We start from the raw sequence: 17,500 nt of genomic DNA, 5'->3' as shown, positions 1-17,500 counted from the left end.
CGTCATCCAGGAGGTCCCAAGATAAGAGGGAAGAGGGTAGAGGGGAGTGGATTATGTAGGGGATGGAATGGGTGGGAGTGGTTTCTATGCCTTTGTCTTTTGGCTACCTCCCGTGTAAGGGGGGGGGGAGCCTTTGGTATATGTATGTAAAATCACTGTGGTAAACTATTTATTTTCTCAAGAGTTTACATAGGATGTCGTTTAATATGCTGAAGGAGAATTGTTTTCCCCCAGTATATCAGATTCCACCCCGAAATACATTTGATATACATACATATACCAAAGGCTTTTCCCCCCTTATAAGGAAGGTAGCCAAAAAAATAAGGCATAAAATCCACTCCCACCCATTCCATTCCTATCACACTTCACTCCCCTCCACCCTCTTCCCTTCCTCTTATTTTGGCACCTCCTGGATGACGGGTCATCCCTGCATCTTGTCCACTGCCCTGGGTCAGAAGCAGTGTTGCAAGACGCAGCACATCCACAGCAAGGACACTTCATTAAATCGGCGACCCCCCCCCCCCCCATCTCCTTCCCCTCATGCAGAAAAGGAGAAGACGGGGAGAAATCCCTTCGGGCTGCGTCAAATTTTTTACACACATTTGATATGCCGGAGAAAGAAAAAAAAATCCCTCAACATATCAGATTAAACCCCAAAGGCTGTAGGCTGCAAATCTGCTCCAACATCGAAGGAAAAATATCCTAGTGTGATAACGATAGTATTGAAGGGAGGGCATATGGAGGTACGGAGATTTGGCAGAAGGAAAGAAGAGGAGGATGAGGTATGTTGGAAGGAAAGTCTGACGTGGAAGTGGACAGGAAATAGGATAGATTGATGGATAGGAGGTAGAAAGTTGAACAAAGGAGGAAGAAGGAGGAGGAGGGAGAGAGGAGAGGGAGTGAATATTAGAGTGGACTCCCACTCCTCGTCCAACAAAAACTTCAAGGCGCGTCGTTCTTCGCAAGAAAAAGGAGCATCAAAGAAAACGTAGAAGGGAGTATGGATGGAGGGGTGACTATAATAAAAAAAAATGGACAAAAGTGGAGCTGGAAGGCAGGGAGGGGTGGGGGTGTGGGGGCGTGGTAAAATTGAGCACCATAGAGAAGGAACAGGAAAAAGGAGGACACGGGGACTGAAGGAGAAGAGAAGGAAGGGATGTGATGAAAGGGGGAGAAAGCACAAACGTGGGGGAAAAATGTTGCAGATGAGAGTAATAGGAAAGGAAAAGAGAGAAAATAAAGAGAGGGGTAGAGAGGTGAGCATGGAAACAATAGGGAATGGCGAAAAAGGAAAAGGAGGAAAATGAAAAAAAAAACAAGAGAGGGACAAAGGGAGAAGCGGGTTGAAGGCTACAGAGGTAATTGGTTGTTAGAGGCTGCAAGGACCTCAGCTAGAGGCTACAAGGGCCTTAGAGGCGAGACCAGAGGTAGAGGAGATTCTGACTGTTTAAGTTGTGAAAGCCTCAATTAGAGGTTTCAGTAAGTTAGAGGCTTTAGGAGTCTCATTCAAAGGATGTGAGAGGTTAGAGGCTCCACAAACCTCATTTTGAGGTTTGAGGACATGAGCAAAAGTCGACGCCTAAGGTAGTTTTTCTGGGCCTCAATTAGAGGTTTTGTAAGGTTAGAGGCCATGAAGATCCCTAAGATGTGTGAGGTTGGAGGCTGCACAAGCCTCTTCTTGAGGTTTGAGGGCATGACCAAAGGTCGATGCCTAAGGTATTTTTTTCTGGGCCTCATTTAGAGGTTTTGCAAGGTTAGAGGCCATGAAGATCCCTAACATGTGAGAGGTTAGAGGCTGCATAAGCCTCATGTTGAGACTTGAGGGCATGAACAAAGGTCAGCGCCTAAGGTAGTTTTTTGGGGCCTCAATTAGAGGTTTTGCAAGGTTAGAGGCCATGAGAGGTTAGAGCAGTGGTTCCCAAACTTTTTTCTGTCATTTCCCCCTGCACCCAGGTCAACTATCCAGATTTCCCCCTTCATGTGTAGCAGGGAAAGAGTAGTTAAAATACACTGTGACAATTTACTAATTTATTTTTCAAATGTACAAATATACTGATAAAAAGGCATTCTCTCTCTCTCTCTCTCTCTCTCTCTCTCTCTCTCTCTCTCTCTCTCTCTCTCTCTCTCTCTCTCTCTCTCTCTCTCTCAGACATGAGAAAATCCATCAGAGATTTTTTTTTAGTTAGTAGGTAGTGTAAGTATTTCCCCCCTGGTAGCTTCAAATTTCCCCCAGTTTGGGAACCACTGGGTTAGAGGCTGCAGTGTCTTAGATGCACAAGTCTGGTGGTGCATGGGCTTCAGCTAGAGGTTTTGAGAGGCTGTAGAGGCATTTGGAGTTTTTTTTTTAGGAGTCCTCAGGCTGATGGCTTGGAGGTATAGTGTACTCATATATTACTATAATATATGACCCAGGGCAGTGGACAAGATGCAGGGATGACCCGTCATCCAAGAGGTGCCAAGATAAGAGGGAGGGAAGAGGGTAGAGGGGAGTGGAGTATGTAAGGGATGGAATGGGTGGGAGTGGTTTCTATGCCTTTGTCTTTTGGCTACCTCCCGTGTAAGGGGGAAGAAAGCCTTTGGTATATGTATGTACTATGATATATTCTATGGGTGATTGCCTATGTTTTTGCATGTTCTTTTGTGTTTTTATGGATGGTTGGAACAGGTCTCTTCATATGTTGGAGAATGTTAAGCTATTTCTGGAACATTGAAGACAGTTCTTCTTAGATGAGTGTTCTAGACCAAGCTCCTAGAGTGAGGTGCGAGGGACTACATTTCTAGTTGTCTAAAATCACATAATATATTTTCTAGTTACCAAATAATGCAGTTTTAGGACCTTGAGCTTCACTCTCTAGCAACTTCTTGGAGTGACGAGCGAGGCTACATGGTTTGAAGAAGGTGTGAAGGGTTGTGAGCGAGGCTAAGTGGTTTGAAAAAAGGTGTGAAGATGAAAAAGGCAGTTGAAGAACCTTTGATTTGGGCGACTCGGGGTATAAGTTCTGGCCGGTTGTAGGTGGTTGGTCCCCCCCCCCACACTGCAAAATAAAATCGTTTAAATATTAGCTTTAATCAAATCTAAGTGGTGATGATTGCAGCTAAATGTGAAACTTGGCAACGAGTCTTGTACGTGGTGAGAGGTTCCGAAGCAGTTGTAGAAGGCGTAAATGAATTTGAATGAGGGCGTAGTGCAAATGTTTGTGTGAAATACGGTAATAAAAATGGTCAGTAGCCCAGAAAAATATATCAATGTGCTAATCCTCGTGAAGCGAATCCATTACGAAGGCAAAAGAAGAGAAAAAAAATAGAATATTAATAAGTAACAACCTGTCACACATACTGTTTGCTGCAGAGCATTAACGTGGTCTTTCACTGCATAGATGAAATGATGAAATGTTTCGAATGAAGGTGGAGTAGAGGTGCAGAGAAGCGTCTGTAAGAGACTCAAAGAGGTGCAGATGGAAAAAGACAGGTGGGCGGAGAAACAGAGAAGGGGGAGGAGCTTGCATGCAAAGTAAGGCAAAAGACTGAGGCGGAGAAGAGGAGAAGGAGGAGGAGGAGGAGTACGAGGGAAAAAGCATATTTGGGTTAGGGGCGGAAGGGAGAAGCGAAGGGGTTGAGGCGTTGAAGTAAGAGGGAGGGAAGGAAGAAGGAAAATAAGAGGAAGACAAAGAATAGGAGGAGAAAAGTTAGGAGAGAGGGATGAAGAAATAAAGAAGACGAAGAGGGGGATGAAGAGAACGGAGAAGAAGAGGAGTGGGGAAAGCACAGGAGGAGGAAGAGGAGTGGATTAAGGAGGTGGGAGAGGGGAAGCAAAAGGAGGAGGTGGAGGAGTGGGAGGGGGAGAAAGAAGAGGAGGGGTGAGAGACAAACTTTTAACATGGTACTGTTACAAACTGTATCGGGTTCTCCCAAACTTGAGTCCAAAGTTACTTTGTTACTCGCTCGAAAGTTACCCAGGATTACTGTAGTGCGATAAAAAATAGTTACTTTCTAAACAGTATAGGAGAATATAGGTAACAGGGATTAATTTGTAGTTAACTATAAGGGTGCTCGAGTGTAAATAATTGCACGTAATATAGTATCAGAAATGGGCAGTATCTAAAAGAAATATATCACTGAAATGTCTTTTGGGAAGCGAATCCATTACGGAGGCAAAAGAGGAGAAATGTTGGGAATATTGATAAAAGACAATCTGTCACCTTACAGACATGTCAGCAGGATGTGCGTATTGCTGCAGAACATTCAGGTGGCTTTTCCTAACATGGATGAAATGATGATGAAAAAAACTCAAGAGACGCTAAACCGTCCTAGGCTTTAATATGCATCAGTGGTATAACCCCCTTACGGAGTAAACTATATGCAAAATCGAAAGGGTACAAAGATCAGTAATCATATTGGTTCCAAGCCTTGTAGATAAACAAACGAAGGGTGACAAAGAATATTAAGTCTACCAACATTGAAGGTTTGAAGAGAAAGGGGTGACTTGATTACAGTATTCAGCCCACTGAAGGGAATGGTCAAAGGAGAATTCTTGTTTACAAATAGGAGGACTTCACGAAGCTATGGTAACTAAATGTCAAAAGAATGAAGAAATGCCGTTTTCTGTACAGAAAACTAAGTTCTTGGAGTAGGGTGGAAAGTGACCTAACCCAAACTAGAATCATATGTTAGTTTTAATTTTTGTACGATAGTAGTACAGTAAGACACCAAACCACACATGTGCTGCTGCTTTCCTTTGTATTACAATTAAGTAAATACTCGCACAATAAATGGGGAAATAGGAAAAGTTTTTTAGTAAAAGTTGTCCATTTTACGTGAAGTTCTTGTTTAGAATCGTAATTTCTTGTATTCAATTGCGTAGAAAATGGAGCTTACAGAAGTTAGAAAGCATTGTAGATGTAGTGCCGTATGAACTCGTCCCCCCCCACCCCCCACCTCTACCCTCCCGCCTTTTTTTGTAGCGGGCAATTCGTTTGAGCGATCTCCGCGTGGCCCTTTGCATAACAAACATGTGCCTCAGTGCCTGCGACTTCCTGGCACCCCGGGCCATTAAACCCTTTCAACACGGGGACGCACTACTCGGGTTTAGTGTAGGTTAACCCCAAACGAATCTAATCGGGTTGTAGGGGCCGTCACCGTATCTAAAGGGGTTAAAACCACATTAGCAAAAGCTTTTGTTAAGGTGTCCCGGTGGATATTTTTTTAGTCTGATTAACAATAAACTTTTATCGAGATGAGGAGGCGTCACCGTATTGAGGAAGTGAGAACCACGCTTCAAGGAGTGCCAGCCTAGACGGTGCCAGGGAGTGCCTGTTGATAGGGAATAGGACAGCCGAGCCACAGGTCATTAAGTCTTCTAAAGGGGGGGGAGCGGGGGGCGTGGCACCCTTAAATCAATGAAATCACCGGCCTAAACCAGATGTAGATGTATAAAGTTTTCCATCGTTACAAAAAACAAGTAAATATATGAACACACACGCACACACACACACACACACACACACACACACACACACACACACACACACACACACACACACACACACACACACACACACACACACACATATATATATATATATACACACATATATATATATATATATATATATATATATATTTATGTATTAATCTGTCTACCTATATACCAATGGCTTTTCCCCCATATAAGGGGGTTAGCCAAGTCAAGGTACGCACCCACTCCCACCCTTTCCACTCCCATCCACCACCCGTTTCCCTCATAAACAAACCAATAAATAAATAGATTAATAAATAAATGAATAAATAAAATGTCACCCCGTCTTCATACGACCATAGCACAGTGGGCGGGGAGGGGGGGAGTCACAGGGGTGTGGTGTCAAATAAAAAAAAATATTTTTAAAAATAGATTCGTGTTCACAAGAACATAAGAACGAGACTGGAAGAGACCATAAGGCCTACACTAGATAGTTCCGTGAGTCGTTTACGAAGCTTGGGCTAATGAGCCTTAGGGCTAATGAAGTGAGGAGCTCGTTCCGTGGGCTCACGGGTTGTTAGAGTTGGCGATTTGGCGCCGTCAGACATCATTGGCGCCACCGACATGGGTCACCTCGTTGTGACCTCTAATAGATTTTCTTGAAATCATTTGTATGTTTATACTAAGTCAATCCCTCACGTACACACACACACACACACACACACACACACACACACACACACACACACACACACACACACACACACACACACACACACACACACACACACACGGCGCAGTGGTAGCGTTCGCGGCCGCCACTACGATGGTTTGGGCTCGAATCCCGTCCTGGGCTGAAATAATTTCAGTATCGCTACGCTGTGAGTCGTCACTTCAACTCTCGTGGGCGGGGAGTTGGGTGTGTGTGTGCGTGTAAAGGTCACAACATTACCCATAGATCGGTCTTACGAGCTCTGAGCTCTCTTCCGGGAGGGAAATAGCTGTAGATCACGAGTCCAACACGTAATCCAAAGACCAAGGTGAATACACACACACACACACACACACACACACACACACACACACACACACACACACACACACACACACACACACACACACACACACACACACACACACACACACACACACACACACATATATGGCGCAATGATAGCGTTCGCAGCCGCCACTACGGTGGTCCGGGTTCGAATCCCGCCCAGGGCTGAAATAATTTCAGTATCGCTGCGCTGCGAGTCGTCACTTCAACTCTCGTGGTTGGGGAGTTGGGTGTGTGTGTGCGTGTAAGGTCACAGCATTACCCATAGATCGGTCATATACGAGCTCTGAGCTCTTTTCCGAAAGAGTAATAGCTCTGTAGGGAAGAGGGCAAACGCAGAGTATGGGAGTCCAATATATTTTACGTTTCGCCCAGCAGGGCTTCTTCAGAAATAACATCGATGAAAAACATTTTACTCCTTATATAGCCCGAGCCTTGCGGGGAGAAACAAACATTAAAATGGTGTACACACAATTTGCGCAAATTGCTTGTTACTTGTAATTAAAATTGCCAATGGTTTGTTTATTGTAAAAAATCCACTATTCTGATTTATATTTTCTATGAGGGATATAAACGCCGATTCTAAACATCTACGTTTCATTGTATGGTTTTCATATTTTATAATCTTGGAATAGATTCGATACCGGGCACAATGCTGATTGGAATAATTCCAAGATTATAAAATATGAAAACCATACAATGAAACGTAGATGTTTAGAATCGGCGTTTATATCCCTCATAGAAAATATAAATCAGAATAGTGGGTTCTTTACAATAAACAAACCATTGGCAATTTTAATTACAAGTAACAAGCAATTTGCGCAAATTCTGTGTACACCATTTTAATGTTTGTTTCTCCCCGCAAGGCTCGGGCTATGTAAGGAGTAAAATGTTTTTCATCGATGTTATTTCTGAAGAAGCCCTGCTGGGCGAAACGTAAAATATATTGGACTCCCATACTCTGCGTTTGGCCTCTTCCCTACAGAGCTGTTGCAGTCATTGCTGCTTTTACTCAAGGGTAATAGCTGTCGATCACGGGTCTAACACGTGATCCAAGACCATGGTCAATCACACACACGCAAAAAATCGAACATTAATTTTGAAAGAAGGAAGTATAGAGAAACCCATTGAATTACAGACCAGTGCCCTTGGCCATCACAGTAGCTAATGTGTGGGAGAGGAATATGAAGACGAAATTTGGGCAAATAGTTAATTAATTTTCAGAGATGAAAGGTCATGATTATCAAGCCTGTTGAGCTTTTACTCAAAAGCAAGCATAGGAGTGAAAGGGGAATAAGTTTTAGTGGTGTTGGTTATGAATAATGTGTCAACCCAGAAATATTACAAAGGATTACAAAGGCGGAGCATACCGACAGGAGACCTTTTGGTCCATACCTTGGTTAAACTATGATTAAGACATGAACAAAGAGATAATGTATATATAATATATATAAATATATTATATATATATATATATATATATATATATATATATATATATATAATATATATAATATATATATAATACATATATATAATACATACATATAATACATATATATATATATACTATATGTGTGTGTGATTCACCATGGTTTTCACCATGGTCTTCGGATCACGTGTTGTACTCGTAATCTACAGCTATTTCCCTTCCGGAAGAAAGCTCAGTGTATTCACTTTGGAAAAGACTAAATTTCTGAAAGAAGTAAAAAAAAATTAGCAATGTTGTGTCAATTCATGGGGCACCCATCACCCACCCACCACCACTCACCACCACCACTCACCACGCGTCACCACAAACACCACGGTTACCAATACCAATTTTGCCACCCGGCCTTCCTCAGTCCCCCGGCCCCAATATTTCAATCATTCCTTCCCCCCACCCCAGCATATCTGCTTTTTATCCCCCTTAAAATCAATCTCCCCCCCATCCTCCACCCACCCACCCACCCCCCGACATGTCATTTATTCCTGCGTCACGCTGCGTCACGCTGTGTGATGTATCACGAATCTACAACACAAAAGTTTGATGTATCATGATTGTGGGTCTCCCGCTTTCGTCCCCGATTTCGGGAAGCGCCGCCTCTCTACTGATGTATTACGATTGTTCACCAGGAGACGCTTTGCTGTGGGCCCAAGCTATGGAGTGTACAATCAAAGGATTACAAAGGATTACAAAGGCGAAGCATGCCGACAGGAGACCTTTTGGTTCATATCTAGGTCGGATGCGAAAAACATATATATAATAATGATAAGTAAATGAATAAGTAAATTAATTATTAGAAAATATAATAATGTAAATAATAATAAACAAAATAAATAAATGCATAGGTATAGTTAGATAAGTTAAACAGGGAAATAGTAAATAATAAATTGACATATAACTAATAATAAATGAGAATGAAGCAAATAATAACAGAGAAATTATAACAAAACAAATAGATAACATAGAATAATCACGACTTAAAAAATTTGCCATTTCAACAAAATGTTAATAAAGAAATAAGTAGATCAATTCTATCTAAATATTAAGGACCTCTTTCCCCATATATGGGGGGTAGCCAGCGACGATACGCACCCTCTCCCACCCATTCCACTTCCTTCCACAGCCCTTTCCTCCACCCCATCTTAGCTCCTCGTGGATGTAGGGTCACCCCTGTCTCCCGCCCTCTACCTGAGTCAGAAGCAATGCAGCGAGACACAGCACATTCACAGGAGGGCCGCTTCGGGTGTGGTGTGTATAGAGATGAATCAAATCGTGATGAGTCTTGTGAAGTCTTACCTTCTTGCCTTCTTACCTCCTTACCTTCTTACTTTCTTACCTTCTTACCTTCTTAACTCCTTACCTTCTTACTTTCTTACCTTCTTATTTGGAAAAGAAAAACTGGCGACATTCGCCAGCCCTTTCGATACGGCAACTCACGCCTCAATTGAATAAAATCGCCTGGCGACGTGAAATGTGATAATTGTGTAGCCAACTGTACGTCATGGCAGAGATTGGGTTAATCTTAATTACCCAGAAGAACACTGAACTCTAGATTTTATTCTGGCTAGTGTTAGACGATTTTACTTTATTATTTTTATTCATTCATTATTTATCAATTCATTTGTTTTATTCATTTTATTATTATCATTTATTTATTTATTCATCTATTTACTTATTGTTTATTTTTCTAAAATTGTCACTCCAGGTTCTTCTCGTCACCCCTCGATATCACCCAATCAAGTATCTCCACCCAATGAAAATCCCACCCAAAGATATTTCTCCCAAGAAATCTCACCCACAGCTTTAGTCCTTTCACCCCTACTTCCACCCTAATTGATATTCTCCCCAATCAGATAGCTCCCCTACCTCATATCCCCCCCAAATACACATATTGTATCCCCCCTTTAATCATCCCAGTTAATGTTACATTCAGTTCTTTTCTCCCCACAGATATCACCCCCTTTTATTTACTGCGTTTATCCTCCCCCCACTCGAGATATCTCCCCAACTCTCTTTGCCCAGATCTCTCCCCACCAACTCTCTTTGCCTAGATCTCTCCCCAGCATTATTCGCATCTCCTTCCCACCCCAGACAGCATCTCCCCACACCATGATGGCACAATTTCCGTCTTGATCTCTCTTCCTTCCCCCCCCACCCCGATCTCTCACCTTGCCCCTGTTGTATTCCTAGACCTATAAGAACATAAGAATGAAGGGGACTACAAGAGACCATAAGGCCTACACTAGGCAGCTCCATATCCATCACCACCTGTCATCCCCATCCATAAATTTGTCTAACCGTTTCTTAAAACAACTGATAGTTTCAGCGCTCACCACATGGTTACTAAGTCTATTCCATTCGTTGATCACCCTATTAGTTAATCAATTCTTGCCTATTTCTTTTTTAAATCTAAATTTGTCCCCCCTGCTATTTCACTTACTCCCCTCCCCCCTGCTCTTCGCTCCCCCCCCCCTCTCCCTCTCTTCCCTCCGTTGCCAGGCGACATGCCTCGACTTTCTTTTGTCTTCTACGCAACATGGAGGAAGTAGAGGGAGGGAGGGAGGGAGGGAGGGAGGGAGGGAGGGAGGGAAGGAGGTGGAGTTGGGAAACTATGTAGTCGAACCAAATGAGATGATGGGAAGTATCACAGAGGGTAATGGTTGTTGGTGGTGGTGGTTGTTGGTGGTGGTGGTGGCGGGAGCGTTGGAGTTGTTGTTGTTTTGTGTTGGTGTAATTACTTTAGTCCATGGCTCTTCCCTCACTCAAACGAAATAATTGTGTTTTCGCCAAAATAGAATATTTAAAGTCTGTACTTGGTTTTTAGGAGTTAGTCGATATGGCCTAACCCCTGCGTTGGGCCATAAACTAAAAAGACTTTTTGTGATAAGAAAATAAAAATGTATAAAGAACTCAACATGGGGTCAAGAACATAGTTTTGGTGGACGAGAAGGGGAAGGAGAAAGAGGAATGGAGGGTGAAAGGAAGGAGGAGAACGAGAAGAAAAGGGAAGAGGAGAAATGAAAGAGTTGGATAAAAAGACGAGGAAGAATAGGAGAAGAGGAAGAGCAGGAAAAAAGGAGGAAGAGAATGAAAGAATGAAAGGAAAATGAGGTGGACAGGGGAAGGAATTAAAGGAAAGCGGAGAAGGAAGAGGAAGGTGAGAAAGGCAATATCCTGATAATAATAATAAAGTTAATACAAAGATGTACTCAGAAGTCTAATATTAAGGATCATAATAATCATAACAATAAAGATGAAGTTGTGCACATTATGCTAACAGTGGTAGTGGAGGAGAAGGACGAGGAAAGGAGAAAAAGAGAAGGAAAGTTGCTCGGGGCAGGATGAAAGGCGACCATGTTGTCAAACTTGAGACATGAAAGGCTGTCACAAGGGGAGTGGGAGGGGAGGGGGAGGGGTTGTCAAGGACGAAGGAGGCCATAGTGGATGGACTTCAGAGTGGGGGGAATCATGACAGACACATACATACATATACCAAAAGCTTTTTCCCCCTTACACGGGAGGTAGTCAAAAAACAAAGGCATAGAAACCACTCCCACCCATTCCATTTCCTACATACTCCACTCCCCCTCTACCCTCTTCCCTCCCTCTCATCTTGGCACCTCCTGGATGACGGGTCATCCCTGTATGTTGTCCACTGACTTGGGTCAGAAGCAGTGTCGTAAGACACAGCACATCCACAGCAAGGCCGCTGCATTAATTCGTGGGTACACGTGGTAGATGGTGATGTGTATGCCCATTTCTTCTACTCCCATTTCGTCTACTCCCAGTTGTATAATCCAATTTCATATATTCCCATTTTGATAACGTGTTCCCCTATTTTCTCTACTCTTGTTTTGTTGTGTCAATTGTTAACAAGAAGAAAGGAGATTACAATAGTAAGTAGGTGAATTGCTTCTTCACTTTCTTCTAATTCTCTATCTTCCTCTTACTACTATTCTTTTCCTTTCCCTTTTCCTCCACCTCTTCTCCTCTTCCTTCTCTTTCACTTTCTCCTCCTCTTTTTCTTTCTTCTCTGCCTCCACCTCTTCTCCACTTCATACTCTTTATCTTCTTCCTCCGCCTCCTCTTCTTCCTCCTCTTTTCTTTCTTCTCTGCCCTCCACCTCTTCTCCCTGTTATTCTCCTCTTCCTCCTCCTCTTCTTCCTCGTCTTCTTCATCATGCCCCTCCCCTCCTACTTCTTCCCCTCCTCCTCCTCCTCCTCCTCCTCCTCCTCCTCCTCCTCCTCCTCCTCCTCCTTTCTTCCGTCTCTCTTCTTACCACTCCTACGCTTTCCTCTTCTTTTTTCAACCTTTGTCATCTTTTTCTTATAACAAGAAAGAAAGCAGAAAAATGTCGCTACCTAACCCGGACCCCCGTCCCTCCCCATCCCTCCCCTTCACAAAGTCAACATCCGGGGAAGTCTTGCTTGTGCGGGACTCGAAACGAGCGCGGGCGATCCATTACCGCGCCCTGTTTGACCTCGCCCGTCTCCAAATAGCATTTGTCCCTTTTGTTCCTCGTAGTAGTTCGTCCCGGACCTTCGGGTGAATGGGGTCGGACGGGGGTAATGCAGACCGGGGCTCTGATATAATATATATATATATATATATATATATATATATATATATATATATATATATATATATATATATATATATAACATATATGTATATATACACACGTATTTACAGTGCATATATACATACATATACCAAAGGCTTTTTACCCCTACATGGGGGGTAGCCAAAAAGAAAAGGCATAGAAACCACTCCCACCCATTCCATTTCATATATATTCCAATCCCCTCCACCCTCCTCCCTCCCTCTTATCTTGGCACCTCCTGGATGACGGGTCATCCCTGCATCCTGTCCACTGCCCTGGGTCAGGAGCAGTGTCGCAAGACACAGCACATCCACAGCAAGGCCGCTTCATAAATTCGGCGACCCCCCCTCTCCGTCCCCTCATGCAGAAAAGGAGAAGACGGGGAGAAATCCCTTCGGACTGCGTCAATTTTTTTCTCATACATACTTCCTCACCCCCCATCCCCCACCCACCTCCTCATGCATCACAGCATCATCTATACACAACCCCTCTCCATTCACCCCTATCTTCTGTCCTCTCCCGTCCTTCCTCCACAGACATTCCTCTCTTTTGTAATGCCCCTTTCACCCCATCCATCCATCTCATCCTAGGACGCCCCCTCATATTCACTCCTTCCACCTCTGCTTTCCACACTTCTTTTACTAATCTTTCTTCACTCATTCTTTCTATGTCTCCAAACCATCCTATATACATATATATATACCATATGAGGACGGAGCCTTTATTATTACGACGTTTCGCTTATTACAGCTTTTTCAAGTACAAGTAATAAGCGAAACGTCGTACAAATAAAGGCTCCGTCCTCATATGGTGTTTAACTCGTCAATCTTGTCGGCAACTGCCACTTTCATGAAAATATACACACACACACACACACACACACACACACACACACACACACACACACACACACACACACACACACACACACACACACACACACACACACACACACACATATATATATATATATATATACATGTGTGGTGTGTGTGTGTGTATGTGTGTGTGTGTGTGTGTGTGTGTGTGTGTGTGTGTGTGTGTGTGTGTGTGTGTGTTTACCTAGTTGTATTTTCGTTCTAGTTAATAATGACTTCAACTGTTGTACGACAACAAGAATCCAATTTATTATTATTTGCTTATTTCACCTGTTTCGTACAACAACGTTCACATTTATTACCTACATATATATTTATTCAGGACAATTTTCTCTTGTACGATATATATATATCTATATTCATTTTATGTATTTTATTATCATTAATCATATATTTATTAAAATATTTGTTTTCTGGACAAAATATCTAAAAGAGACAACCGAGACAACCAACTCTATCGATGGATATTCGAAGCTAAAAAGTAATTCTGACCCTCATAGGCACCCCTATAGTCCAGATAACTCAGCATCCTTTTATAGTTGAAAACTACTCTAAAAAAAAAAAAAAAAAAAAAAAAAAAAAAAAAAAAATCAACTATCACTTCTGGGCATCATCAAAAGACTTTATTCAGCTGAAGGAGAGCTCCCGTCCAGCCGGTCGACCTCCATTTTTTTTTTTTTTCCATGCCGACCGGCTGACCTCCAATCCAACAAGCTATATCTTATCCTCTTACCCGGTCGGCTGGCATCGTTCCTTAACACATTCTCTGCCAGCCGACCTCCTTTGGTTTCCATTCATAATAACTATACAGCTTACCCGGACGGCCGACCTCGATTCTTTACTCTTCCTTGGTCGACCATCCTCCCGTGCTCTTCATATTATCTTCTTTTCGACTTTCCCAGCCGACCGGTTTTCTTTCTTTTTCTTTTCCACTTTCCTAACCGGTCGGCCTCCTTTCCTTTCGGCTATGTCTTGCTTATACCCCGGTCGGTCGGCCTCTTTCCTTTTCGATGATTTCCAGGCCGACCGACCTCCTTCATATACAGTATCCTTCTTGTTCTTCTTTTCCAGCGATCCAGGCCGACCGGCGAGTCTTGTTGTCTGCGTTCCGTGTCTCCGCCGGTCGGCCTCCTTCTCATTCAGTCAAACGGTTCCCCCCATCGTAGAGGACCCGGAGCGGAGCGAACGATTCGTTGCCGCACCGAGGAAGACATCAGAGATGATCCGAGCCGGAAACGACGAGGATCTTTCTTGAGTTTTTTTTTTTCTGTCGCCGGGCGATTCTATTCAGCTCGAGTCAAGCCTCGCAGGGAGATAAATAACATAAATATGGCCATGCAAATAGTGAAGTGATAGCAGAAATAATACGCGTAATATTTGTAAACAAGCAAGAATTAGCTGATTAAAATTGTTTGTGGTAACCATGGTAACACAGTTGATAAGAAATCGTCATCAACTGGTTTGGGAGTAGAAAGGCACGGAAGAATTATTAGATTAGGAACTTTAATTGAATATACATATTTTTTCCAGATCATGCATGACTGTTATAAATGTGCATTTGACATGATTTTTACTTTTATACAAAAAATAATCAAATTATATCATAAATAATTTCGAATAATCAAATTAGTGTAGCTGGTTTCAATTACAGGAGTAACTAAATATTATAATGCCACTCCTTGTAAGATACCAAAGAAAATAATAAGATGTGAGAGAGAAAATGTACATGTTAAGGAGTGACCTTAAATAACATTACCCCGACACCCGTCGTTTTCTCTATACACATACGCTATCATGCATGCGCGCGCGCGCGCGCACACACACACACACACACACACACACACACACACACACACACACACACACACACACACACACACACACATGGAATGGAAAAACAGCGTGTGCAAAAACAATACAAGAGTTTAAGAGCAAACTGGATATAAAGAGATACAAAGACGGGACACCACGAACTTAGCTCCCCCTTCCCGTAAGATACAACTACCTAAATACACATACACACGCACATACATACACACACACACACACACACACACACACACACACACACACACACACACACACACACACACACACACACACACACTGTTCTATTTGTTGTATATCCTCACCTCCTCCTTATCTTCTTTCGCCCGTTCTCCTCTTTTTCTTTAAGGCACCACACGACCCTTGAAGAAAGGCAAGAAAAAAATAGAAACAGATTACTGTAAACCATTACAAAAATCTCTTGTAATTCGGTTTCCATTCAGCTCTCTTCTAGTACATGTGTATTCCTCTCCTCTCTTCTCTCCTCTACTCTCTTCTCTACTCTCCTCTACTCTCTTCTCTCCTCTCTTTTCTCCTCTACTCTCTTCTCTCCTCTCCTCTACTCTCGTCTCTCCTCTCCTCTACTCTCTTCTCTCCTCTCCTCTACTCTCTTTTCTCCTCTCCTCTCCTCTACTCTCTTCTCTCCTCTCCTCTACTCTCTTCTCTCCTCTCCTCTACTTTCTCCTCTACTCTACTCTTTTCTCTCCTCTCCTCTACTCTACTCTCTTCTCTCCTCTCATCTACTCTCTTCTCTCCTTTCCTGTACTCTCTTCTCTCCTCTCCTCTACTCTATTCTCTTCTCTCCTCTCCTCTACTCTCTTCTCTCCTCTCCTCTACTCTCTTCTCTCCTCTCCTCTACTCTCTCCTCTCTTCTACTCTCTCCTCCATCTCTACTCTCTCCTCCTTCTCTACTCTCTTCTCTCCCTCCTCTACTCTCTTCTCTCCTCTCCTCTACTCTCTCCTCTTCTCTCCTCTCCTCCCTTCTCCTCTCCTCTCCTCTCCTCTCTTCTCTCCTTTCTCCCAGCGTGCCTTTCCCTCGCTCCGTATCAACGTATCTCTTTATTTGTTGATATGATATACTTTTATATACGCGCGCTCTAACCTATTTCTTGAAATGCTGTATAGAAAAAGAGGCTAAGAGGAGACTATGGGATCCAGATTATTTAACCTTTCGTCCAACAGGTCGTCTTCAGAAAAAAAAAAAAAAAAAATTCTCTCCTACATTCCCATTCCAGCTGATTTTTACTCAAAATGCTTTATATTGTTGATCTAACTTGAGCCATTCTTCCCCCTGCAGACGGTGTACATGGCCCACGCGCTTCGGCGCATAAGCTACGCGACCTGTGACCCGGATCATCGGCAGTTCAGCTTTCTAGCAAGGGAACCTAAGGGTCATTTCTCCTTGCAACACTGCCACGCCTTCCTCACCCACACACCAGATCAGGTAGGTCTTCCCTTTGGTCAGTTCCAGACCTCGAGTACCTTAGGGTAGGTCTCGGTCCAGGTCATGGGACAGAAGACAATTGGGGGGTCATGGTCCAGGAGACCTGGAGTCAGGTCACGGTCCAGAAGACGGGTCAGGTCACGATCTAGAAGACCTGGAGTCAGGTCACGGTCCAAAAGACCTGGAGTCAGGTCATGGTACAGAGGACTGTCGGGGTCACGGTCCAGGAGACCTGGAGTCAGGTCACGGTCTACAGGTTCTGGAGTCAGGTCACGGTCCAGAAGACATTAGGTCAGGTCATGGTCCAAATGACCTGGAGTCAGGTCACGATTCAGAAGACTTTAGGTGAGGTTAAGGTCCAAAAGATTTTAGGTCAAGTCACGGTACAGAACACATGGAGTCAGGTCACGGTCCATAAGACCTGGAGTCAGGTCACTGTCCAGAAGACCATGACTGACGTCATGATCCAGTGAACTTGGGTCAGCCTGAATTAGTTATATTTTGGAAAAGGAAACGCAAAGAGAGTTTTCGTTCGCTGCCAACGCCATATAAATTATTATCTGTAAAAGTGGAAATAGGTCATTGTTATTTGTGTAGTAGGTATAATTGATTTGGTCTTTGCACTCACTAGTACTAATAATATTCTTATAACTGGTACTGTCATTATTACTTGTATTATTGCTAGAAAAATCATCTTCATCAACATCATCATCAGTAATCATCAGTCGTCATCAATTAAATATTTTC

General features: G+C 43.1%; 1 protein-coding gene across 1 annotated transcript in view; it reads left to right on the top strand.

Annotated features, from left to right (window-relative positions):
• Positions 1 to 17,500, top strand: part of LOC143036948 (uncharacterized) — a 948,919-nt gene that overhangs the window by 551,780 nt on the left and 379,639 nt on the right. Inside the window, exon 3 of the mRNA XM_076204983.1 lies at positions 16,607 to 16,753. Coding sequence (XP_076061098.1) covers positions 16,616 to 16,753 — 138 coding nt within the window. The 5' untranslated portion in view covers positions 16,607 to 16,615. The remainder of the gene's footprint in view (positions 1 to 16,606; positions 16,754 to 17,500) is intronic.

The sequence above is a fragment of the Oratosquilla oratoria genome, chromosome 21 (genome assembly GCF_046742065.1).
Source record: "Oratosquilla oratoria isolate Oo_2021 chromosome 21, ASM4674206v1, whole genome shotgun sequence".
NCBI lineage: Eukaryota > Metazoa > Arthropoda > Malacostraca > Stomatopoda > Squillidae > Oratosquilla > Oratosquilla oratoria.
This window is presented reverse-complemented; position numbering and strand designations above follow the sequence as displayed.